General features: G+C 31.1%; 1 protein-coding gene across 1 annotated transcript in view; it reads left to right on the forward strand.

The window, feature by feature from the left end:
- Positions 1–231: 231 nt before the first annotated feature.
- Positions 232–12,226, forward strand: part of LOC131841643 (nose resistant to fluoxetine protein 6-like) — a 38,478-nt gene continuing 26,483 nt past the window's right edge. The window contains exon 1 of the mRNA XM_059189968.1: positions 232–310. Within this exon, the coding sequence (XP_059045951.1) occupies positions 232–310 (79 nt within the window). The remainder of the gene's footprint in view (positions 311–12,226) is intronic.

Here is a 12,226-nt window from a genome sequence, read left to right on the forward strand (position 1 = left end):
CAGTATGATTTTTGATGTATATAGATTTGGTCTTAGAATATTTAAGTCTTTTCTATACCCCTAAGAGTTAAGGGTGGAAATCATTCATCCGACATTACATTTGCCGTGACCTGGCTATTATGTATATTTATATATATATATAATAAGAACTAGAAGCAGGGGAAAGGCTCAGGCATGTTACGCAAGTAGGTGCGCATGCGCCGGCGCGGTCCGCCGCAGTGTGACCCCAACATGGCGCGAGCGATCACCGCCGTCGCCCTCGCCGCTCTGGCCTGCGTATGCGCAGCCCAGGATGTCTACGACATCTCCGGTACAGTGCTCGTGTTTAACACCCTCTACAACCCTTGTGCACCCTGTGATTTATATTAATAGTTTTAAATTCAGTGTTTGAAATTTAACCATAGTTAAATTATAAATATGAACGTTATTAGAACCCTACATAGTATAAAATAATGTCGCTGTCGCTGTCTGTCCGTCTCTATGTATGCGTAAATCTTTAAAACTACGCAACGGATTTTTAAGCGGTTTTTTTTAAGATAGAGTGATTCAAGAGGAAGTTTTATATCATTGCATAGTATAAAATAAAGTCGCTGTCGCTGTCTGTCCGTCACTATGTGTGCTTAAATCTTTAAAACTACGCAACGGATTTTGAAGCGGTTTTTTTTAACAGATAGAGTGATGCAAGAGGAAGATTTATATATATCATACATGTACACCCGGGCGAAGCCGGTGCGAGTAGCTAGTTTTTTTTAATAAACAAAACTATTTTAAATAAATGTGCTATACAAAAGGCGATTTTAATAATTTTCTATTGTGCACAGAAATATTTACAAAAAAAATACTCATCGCTTAAAGCAATCTGTTGTTCTCTTAATCTGTTTAATGTGTGCAATTACATCGATATTTGTTTAAAAGTTTTTGAGTGCTTTACGCAATCATAATCAAAATGTTTTACTGCAGTGTCCAGTATTTGGTTTGTCTGGTACCACACCAGTATCTAAGGAAGTTAAAGTAGTGAATGTTGGTTTAAACGTTATACAATATGAAATACTATGCGATTTGTATAGCTATATACTGTGGGTGTGTTAAAGTTACATATATATGTGTACACGCGATTTCGTCCGACTTAAATTTTCTAAAATAAAAAAAAATCTAAAATAAAAGTAGCCTAAGTTACCCTTATTACATCGGCTACCTGCCAAAAAAAGTCCCGTCAAAATCGGTCCAGCCATTTCAGAGATTAGCCGGAACAAACAGACATACAAAAATTGTAAAAAAATATTATTTTGTTATTTGTAAAAAATATTATTTTGTTCTCTTACTTTAATTATTTATATAAAAAAGAAACATCTATTCAAAAGAGCAACACACAAGTTTCTTGCTCATTCTTCTTGTGATGAATCAGCATTCCGAATGAGTGAGTGAGTTTTGAATAGTCATATTTTGATTCTACATCAAAATATGACTATTCAAAAGTGCTTGTAATGAGTTTATTTGAATAAAGATTATTTCTTTCTATATATAAATTAAATTGGAGTGTCTGTTTGTAATATTGTAATAGCCGTTTCTTACTACATGCATATGAATATAAATATGATGCATACACCAAAATAACATTTTTTACAATTTTTGTCTGTCTGTTTATTTCTGGCTAATGTCTGATATGGCATGACCGATTTTGATGGGACTTTTTATAGAAGATAGCTGATGTAATACGGAGTAACTTAGGCTACATTTTCGTTTTAGATAAATATCTTTTATTTTAGAAAAATAAAGTTACATTCCACGCGGGAACAGCTAGTGTAGAATAAATTTTGATTAGAGTTAATTATTATATCAGTTTATTTACTTAATCTTATTATGATTCTTTAAATTACGTCTTTTATCCTCAATAGAGTACCTCGGGTATTGTCGACAGTGGAAGTGTCGATATGTATATTAACATCCAAAGTGGTATACAGGTTTAAAACTGATTAATTTGGTAGTTTTTTACCGGTGTTTCCATCACAGGAAAGTCAGTCAGAAATATAAATTTTCCTTTCGGTCTATGTGGGGTAATTACCACTATACCACAGTTAAATTTATCTATACATATAAATAACATTGGAGTGTCTGTTTGTAATATTGAAATAACCGTTTTTTACTACATGCATATGAATATAAATATGGTACATACACCAAAATAACATTTATTAAAATTTTTGTCGGCATGTCTGTTAGTTCCGACTAATCTCTAAAACGCCTGGACCGATTTTGATGGGACTTTTATTGGCAGGTAGCTGATGTAATAAGTAGTAACTTAGGCTACCGTTATTTTAGAAAAATTCATTCATTTTTTAATAATAAAGTTAAATTCCACGCGGACGAAATCACGTGTAGATCAAGTAAAAATAACATTTATGCAATTGCTTTTAAAAAAAAAGTAATTCAATTGAGTTTCTTGCCAGTTCTTCTCAATTGGATCTATATATATACGGAACTGGGCGGTAGGCAAAAGAAATATATAATGTAAAAACTTGACGTTCATAAGCTGCTAAAATGTCCTAAATGAATAAATGATTTTTGAATTTGAATTTAAAGTGCCTATTCATTACAAATAAAGCTATTATATTAATCAGTAAATAGCAAATTGAATATTATACGTGTTGTTTAGTTGATAATAATGATCGTTAAAATTGTTTTAAAGTAATTAAAAATCTAATTATGACTTAAATAGTGTTATATTATCTGATTATAATGAGTTATTGTATTTCTTGTTTGTCTCTACAATAGCAAGACGATTTTCAGGGTCTTCTTTTTTCTTCTTTCTTTCTTTCTTTATCACAAAGAGAGTAAATTCTTGCTACATTTAAAACTCTTATACAGTTTTTATTCTTTATATTACTATGCATATTTTTTACACATTTTCATTTTTTTATATTACTATACCTACATTTTTTTACACATTTTCATACCTGTTTATACTATAAATATATATCTATATATATCTTATATATAAAATTCTCGTGTCACAGTTTTCGTTCCCATACTCCTCCGAAACGGTTTGACCGATTCTCATGAAATTTTGTGAGCGTATTGAGTAGGTCTGAGAATCGGCCAACATCTATTTTTCATCCCCCTAAATGTTAGGGGTAGTCCACCCCTAATTTTTTTTTATTTTACGGCAAAACAACGTTTGCCGGGACAGCTAGTAATGATATAAAAATGAATTGCTGTCCGTTAATCTCACTAAAACTCGAGAACGCCTGAACCGATTTTGCTAATTTTAGTCTTAAAATATTCGTGGAAGTCCAGCGAAGGTTTGAACGGTGATAAAATACGAACAAATTGCATGTAAAGTAGTAAAAACAACAATTATATTCTCCCATACAAACTGCCGATACCTGTTGAACAGGGTGCGTTCAGAAATGTATTGCGTAACTAAACTTCAAAAAACATTTGACATATTTAATTTTGAGTTCGCGGGGTCAGCTAGTTGCGATATATATATAGGTATATATATTACACATTTTCATACCTATTTATAATATACTAGCTTTTGCCCGCGGCTTCGCTCGCGTTAATTTATCCCCTTAGGGGTGGAATTTATTAAAATCCTTTCTTAGGGTATACCTACGTCATAGAAGCTTTATGCATGCAAAGTCTCAGCCCGATCGGTTTAAAGTTGACAAAATTTCATACAAACTTTCATCCCCTATTTTATCCCCTTGGGGGTAGAATTAATCGAAATCCTTTCTTAGCGGATGCCTACGTCATAACATCTATCTGCATGCCAAATTTCAGCCCGATCCGTCCAGTGGTTTGGGCTGTGCGTTGATAGATCACTATGTCAGTCAGTCAGTTTTGAGTTATATATATTTAGATATACATACATACATCTATCTATATCTAAATACATCATGGTAACTCTGTATTTATAACATTCTGTAACTCCAAATGTATACTTATTATTTATATACTAGCTGTACTCGCGACTTCGTTCCCGTGGAATTTTTCTTATTTTACTAAAAAAAAATTTTTATAAAATAAAGTAAATAAGTTACTCCTTATTACATCAGCTACCTGCTAATAAAAGTCCCATCAAAATCGGTACAGCCATTTCAGAGATTAGCCTTAACAAACAAACAGACAAAAATTGTAAAAAAAAATATTTTATAACCGTATTCATATTCATATGCATGTAGTAAAAAACTGTTATTTCAATATTACAAACTGGCACTCCAATTTTTTTTTACACATATACATGTATAGATTATTATTTCTTAGGTATGTTAGTATATAAGGTGCATATTAATAATGTGGGCCGTGTAGCTTGAATTAAATAAATAAATAAATAGTTAATTGAGCGTATCTTTTCAAGTATTCACCGTTAGTTATTTAGTTAGGATATTGTGACATACGCTGCCCACCGCGCCGGCCGACGCTACTCTACGTAATATTATTACATATTATTCAAAGTCGACGTTCCATCGCACTCTCCCACACTCGCCGCTTATTGCAATATTGCAAACTAATTACTACATTTGCTTTAACTGTAACCGTCGATAAATAATTAATACGTAACCAGCGCGTGGTTAAATTTAACGTTTTCCTCATAACCGGTCTTTTTACGGTTCCATAACAAAAATATTCAATTGTACAAATACAATTTAGAATAGAATAGAAATCGTTTATTCAAATAAACTTAATTTAAACACTTTTGAATAGTCAACATTTTTTTAAATCTACCGCTCATTAGGAAAGCTGTCTCATTACAAGAAGAATAAGCAAGAAACTGGTGTGTTGCTCTTTTAAATAATCCTTGTAAGTTCACATTTTACAAGTCGAAAAGTGAGAATACAAACTACCAACCAGCACTAACTTATTAGGGTCAAATATAAATATACAATAAGATTAAATCAGTCGTAGTGATAAGAGCAGACCAGTCCCTACAAGCAGTACTCGTTCACGTGTGTGACGGATGAGCCAGCCATCACTGCGCTCGACCATATTTTAGGGAGCACATTGACCCGGCCCACCACGCCGCCACATGTCTGGACATTTTAGTGAGCATGACTACTCACCACTCAATTGAGTAGGCGACTGATGAAAACTTTAGTTATAGAAATTGTCAATCAGAAGAGAGATTATAAACTATTTTATAAACTGCTTGTGGGGACTGGTCTGTTCAGGTTGTGAACACTGATTAAATTTTTTGTTCTTTGCGATAGCATATGCTGGTGGTCACTCTATTCTCACAAATATGAATTTTAATAACTGTATTTATCATAAACATGTTCCACTATTATTTGAAAAAAATACGAGCTGAGTTTCTTGTCAGTTCTTCTCATCTCGATATCATTCCGAACTGACGGTAGATTTGACATATCATAAGAGTCTGTAATAGACCTACATGAATAAAGATATTTTGAATTTTGAATTTATTAACTCGTTTACTTAATAGTCTTTAAATAAAAGAACTGTCTCAATGATCTCAGTTTAAAATAAAGCCCCATTCAAAATAGGTTCCGTTTAGAAACAATAAAACCACAAACAGTCAGACACTGTTCATCGGGGTGGATAAAGGAACTCTTGCGGTGAATATAGGAACATAATATTTTGACAATCTACTGATTAAATTCTGGGGCAAAAGTAAATTAAAAAAAATGTGTTGAACATACAATACAATACAATATTTAGACATTTATATAATGAGATGAGGGACGGATGAGAGACCAACTCTCGATTTAAAATAACTACTGAAATAATGTAATGTTTAAAATTTACACTTATTATGCGGCATCTATACATATAAATAAAATTGGAGTGTCTGTTTGTAATATTGAAATAACCGATTTTTACTACTTGCATATGAATATAAATACGGTACATACACCAAAATAACATATTTTACAATTTTTGTCTGTCTATCTGTTTGGTACAGCTAATCTCTGAAATGGCTGGACCGATTTTGATGGGACTTTTATTAGCAGATAGCTGATGTAATAAGGAGTAACTTAGGAAACTTTTATTTTAGAAAAATCTTTTATGTTTGTATAATAAAGTTAATATCCACGCAGACGGAGTTGCGGGTACAGCTAGTTATGAATATAATGATAAATCTCTTGAGTTAGGTAGTTAATATGTATTTATAATTCTCTGATGACAATTGATTTAATAATTAAATAATATTTAATATTTATATATTTTGCATGCCTAATGAGGCAAAACATAATGGGACATTATATTACAATAACAACCAATGTAAACCTATGTTTAGTGCAAATAAATTTGATTTGATTTGATGTCAGCATGGCGTGGCTGCACAGGCTACAATAGGATAGATATCCCTGTGTTACGTCACTAGTACAGTGAGGTAACTGTAGACGGAACACCAGTTGCCGCGTCACTTTCTAGAGGCGACACCCGCTCGACCAGTCCTTTCTAGACGTAAATCTAAACGTTTCCTAGATCGTGCAATACTCATTACGAACGAGCTGTACCCGCGAGTTCGTCCGCGTGGAATTTTGCAACACTTTATATTTCTAAAATAAGAAGAAGAGAAGACATCAGGTGCCTGCCAATAAGTCCCGTCAAAATCGGTCCAGCCATTTCAGAGATTAGCCGGAACAAACAGACAGACAGACAAAAATTGTAAAAAATGTTTTTTGGAATATGTACCTTATATATATTCATATGCATGTAGTAAAAAACGGTTATTTCTGTTGTAAGAGTACATCACTAGCGTGATTATTGATTGTTAACACAACACTAGTGATAGGTGTGATTAGTAGTAAGAATGGAAACTAATTGTAATGGCTACTCAATAAAGAATAAATAAATAAATAACAATGGTTTAAGTGAATAAGTAAGAACATCATAACATGGCGCTGCGTAATAAATAAAAATATAAAATAAAGTAAATTCAGTGATTCGTATGCAGACAATACAAAAACAAGTAAGTTGCGTCATCCATTGTTAGAACAAAGGAAAATGGAGGATAGTTTTATGGGCTTAAAACCCCCAGAAACTCTACAGAAATTAGACGCGGAGGAATTTACGAAATGGAAAACAAGATTTGAAATTTACCGGAAAGCGACTGGTATGAATAATAAACCGGGAGATATCCAAATAGCAATTATGTTACATTGCATGGGTGACTTAGGTATAGACATCCATAGTACTTTTGATTTAAATGAGGAACAAATTAATAACTATGAAGTGGTTATGAGAAAATTTGTGGACCATTTCATGCCATTGAGGAATGAAAGCGTATACTCTCATATATTTATGAACAGAAATCAAAATGAAAATGAGTCATTCGACTGCTACGTCACAGATTTAAAAAAACTAGCTCAGCAATGCAATTTCGGTGAACTAAGAGATAGAATGATTAAAGATAGAATAAAAGCCGGAATAAAAGATACGAAATTAAGAAATAGATTATTAAGCGAAGGGGACATTGATCTAAATAAAACACTAAAAATTTGCAAAATAGCGGAAATATAAAAACATAAGACAAATGGAGAATCAGATAGGAAACAGCCAGGAAATAAATTTAATCAAGAAAAATATAAGAAGTAATAACTCATCAGGAAACTCATCATTTAACAAACAAGTATATAATAATAATCAAAATAAAATTTACCACAAAGGAAATAATTATCAAAACCAGAAAAACAGAAATATGACACAAAATAATCAAGAAAATTACAGTAACAGACATAAGATTAATTATAATTTTATATGTCAGCGGTGTGGATACAAACATGAAAGAAATAATTGTCCAGCATATGGGAAAACATGTTCAAATTGCAACAAAACAGGGCATTTTAAGAAGATGTGCTATTGCAGAGGAAAAATCAGAACTGTAATGGCAAGTCAAGAAGAAAAGAGTGATAGTGAAAAAAGTGTTAAATTGTTTTCAGTTGGTGTTCACAGCGATGAGGCAAGCTGGTTTGAAATGGTACATTTTGTGCAACAAGGACAAAGTACAAAATTTAAATTGGACACTGGTGCACTGTAGTGGGTGTAATGTAATTTCATTGAAAATTTGTAATAATATGAAACTTTTTAAGTTTGAAAAAAGTAGTCTAACATTAACTAATTTTAATGGAGGAAAAATTTACTATTGGACAAATTGATTTAAAATGTAAACTTAATGGAAGGGAACAGATTGTTAATTTTCAGGTATGCTATGATAACTTTACACCAATTTTAGGGTTGCCAACTATTCAAAAATTTAATTTACTAAATAGAAATATTAGTATGGATAAAATTAATGTTGTAAAAGGGATATATGAATGGGAGTTATACAATAAATACAAAGATATATTTAAGGGTATAGGAGAAATTAAAGATTTCAAATACAAAATTGAATTGAAAGAAGGAGCGCAAGGTAAAATTGAACCGTGTAGACATGTTCCATTTAAATTAATGCAAAAGTTGAAAAATGAGTTAGATACATTGGAAAGTAAAAATATAATTTCAAAGATAGAAAAACCTACTACATTTGTTAGTTCATTAGTTATCACTACAAAACCTAATGGTTCATTAAGAATTTGTTTAGATCCACAATATCTTAACTCTCAAATAAAACGTCAACAAATATTAATTCCTACATTAGATGAAATTGCTTCAAAGTTAAAGGGTAGTCGCATATTTAGTACATTAGATGCAAATTCAGGTTTTTTTATGATTAAGCTTTCTGAGGACTCTAAGGAGCTCACTACATTCAATACTCCCTATGGCAGATATTTTTATAACAGATTACCGTTTGGTTTGTCATCTAGTCCAGAAGTATTTCATGGTGTGTTCAGTAATATATTTGAGGATATACAAGGAGTAGAGATTTATATTGATGATTTACTTATTCACTCTGTAACAGAAAAAGAGCATGATCAAATTTTTGAAAAAGTACTTAAGAGAGCTCAGGAATTTGGTATTAAATTTAATATTAATAAATGTAATTTTAAAAAGTCTCATGTGAAATATTTAGGACATATTTTTACAGAAAAAGGTATAAAGGTAGATAAGGATAGAGTTAAGGCAATAGAAGAAATGGAAGTGCCAAAATCACAAACAGAATTATTAAGATTTTTAGGTGTAATCAATTATGTTTCAAGATTCATTCCGAATATGTCAGCATTAACAGCTCCATTGCGTAAATTAATTAAAAAACAAGTTCCATTTATATGGTCTGTAGATCAGCAAACTGCATATGATAAATTGAAAAAAATGTTAGTTGAACCACCAATATTGTCTTATTTTGATATTAATAAAAAGATTGTTTTAAGTGTGGATGCTTCTAAAGATGGTTTAGGTGCAGTTATCTTACAGGATAGAAAACCAATAGGATATAGTTCAAGGTCTATGACAGAAACTGAAAAGTCATATAGTCAAATATATTTAAATGGTTGTAAGAAATTTCATCAGTATTTATTTGGGCAACAATTTGTGGTAGAATCTGACCATAAACCTTTAGTTTCTATTTTTTCAAAACCGTTAAATAAATGTCCTGCTCGATTACAAAGAATAAAAATGGCATTACAACCATATGATTTTGAAGTTCAGTACAAACCGGGTAAGGAATTATTTTTAGCTGATCATTTGAGTAGATCCTACATTAAGGAAGAAAATAGTAATGATATGATAGATTCAGATATAAAAGCACATGTTGCTATGATAGTAGAAAGTAAAAGGATTACAGATGAGAAAATGAAAAAGTTAGTAGAAGAAACAGATAAAGACAGAGTACTTAATTGTGTTAGGAAATATATAAGAGAGGGTTGGCCTCATAATAAATGTAATATTGATAGTGATGCAAAAATTTATAATACTTATAAGGATGAGTTAAGTGAATGTGATGGTTTAGTATTTAAGGGTACGCAAATTGTAATACCTAAGACAATGAAACAGGAAGTTCTTGAAAAAATTCATTATTCACATTTAGGAATGGAAAAATGTAAGGCAATAGCTCGTAAGTCAGTATTTTGGCCGAATATGGGAAAAGAAATTGAAGATCTTATTCAAAATTGTGATACATGTAAAACTTTTCAAAATAGAAATTGTATAGAACCAATGATATGTAAAGAGATACCTAACAATCCATGGCAGATTGTAGCCACGGATATATTTTTTCTTTATAATAAACCTTATTTGCTTTTAGTAGATACATATAGTAAATTTGTTGAGATTCAGCAGTTATCAAATTTATCAACAGAAAGTGTAATTGTGGGTATTAAAGAAATATTTTCTAGATATGGGATACCTAATATAGTATATTCTGATTCAGGTAGTCAGTTTACAAGTGAAGACTTTAAAATATTTAGTAAAAAATGGAATTTTGATCACAAGATCATAAGCCCAAAACATCACCAAGGAAATGGTCTTGCTGAAAGATATATACAAACTATTAAAAACATATTGAAAAAATTGCTTTATGAAAAAAAAGATATATATTTAGGTTTGTTATTGTATAGGAATACACCTGTATCTCAAGATGGTACAACTCCAGCAGAAATGTTATTCAATAGAAGTATTAGGAATATATTACCATACATACATAATGATAATTTTGTTAAGAAAGATTTTACTAAGGAATTGAGGGAAAGACAGTATAAACAGAAAATGTATCAGGATAGGAGAAGTAGAAAATTAAATGTATTAAATGAAAATGATTATGTAAAGATTAAAAATGAAAATTCTGCAGGTTGGTATAAAAGAGGAATAGTGATAGGGAAAGGTAAAGGACCAAGATCTTACATTGTAAAAAGAGAGGATGGTAGGATAATAACAAGAAATAGGAAGGATTTAAATAAATGTGGAAAATTTGAAGTAAATGATAGTTATAGTGATGTGAGTGTGAAAAATGATAATGATATGGAAAATGAAAAGGTTTCAATGTATAATGAAAATAATGTATCAATGTATAATGAAAATAATGTATCAATGAATCATAATGAGAATAATGTAATTGATGATGAAAGTAGTAATATAACTAATCATAATAATTTAAATGAAAATTGTTCTCGTTCTGGTAGATTAATAAGAAAACCTGTATCTGAAGATTTTATATATTATTAAAGTTTTGTTTTGTAAAAGAAAGGGGATGTTGTAAGAGTACATCACTAGCGTGATTATTAATTGTTGACACAACACTAGTGATAGGTGTGATTAGTAGTAAGAATGGAAACTAATTGTAATGGCTACTCAATAAAGTATAATTAAATAAATAACAATGGTTTAAGTGAATAAGTAAGAACATCATAACAATTTCAATATTACAAACAGACACTCCAATTTTATTTATATGTATAGATGTATATACATTATGTTAGTTGAGTCAGACTATACAATTGATTGAGAGGAATGATACTGGACCAGTTCTGAGAGTAGTTCATGATGACCAGACCTCATGCTCATCTTATCATCCTCCACTGGTGCCCTGCCAGCGTAAACCGTTAGCGCAGGCGGGTGCACCATTCCATTATCTTATTATTAATTTTATAAACACGAAAGTTTTTGTATATGGATGTTTGTTACTCTTTCACGCAAAAACTGCTGAACGGATTTGGATGAAACTTTTCAGTAACATAGCTTATATATCAGAATAACACATAGGCTATAATTTAAAAAGATATTATGTACATTGTGGTGCAGAAGAAATCGCGCGGGTCAGCTAGTTTAAAATAATGTTACGTACAGACAGAATGTTGACTTAATTATCAACATGACCAAATGTTGAAACGTAATACAAATAGAAATAGAAATAATCTTTATTAAAATAAACTCATTACATAGCACTTTTGAATAGTCATATTTTGATTCTACCACTCATTCGGAATGCAGATTCATCACAAGAAGAATGAGCAAGAAACTTGTGTCTTGTTCTTTTGAATAGATGTTTTTTTATATAAATAATTACAGTATAACAAGTAAGAGGCATGCGATAATCAACATAGAAATCGCTACGCACTCATTATTAGTGTAATCAGATAATATTGTCAGTGCTATGGATTTTAAGTTTTTCTATAAAAATATGATTATCATTAACGAACTCTTCAATTTTATAGTAAGCTTTTTTGCAAACGAAGTGTTCTATATGACACTAGCTTCTGCCCGCGGCTTTGGTCGTATTAATTTATCCCCTTAGGGGTGGAATTTATCAAAATCCTTTCTTAGAGGATACCTACGTCATAGTAGCTTTATGCATGCAAAATCTCAGCCCGATTGGTTTAAAATTGAC

The sequence above is a fragment of the Achroia grisella genome, unplaced genomic scaffold (assembly GCF_030625045.1).
Source record: "Achroia grisella isolate CSIRO2021 unplaced genomic scaffold, CSIRO_AGI_Agris_v1 utg1866, whole genome shotgun sequence".
Lineage (NCBI taxonomy): Eukaryota > Metazoa > Arthropoda > Insecta > Lepidoptera > Pyralidae > Achroia > Achroia grisella.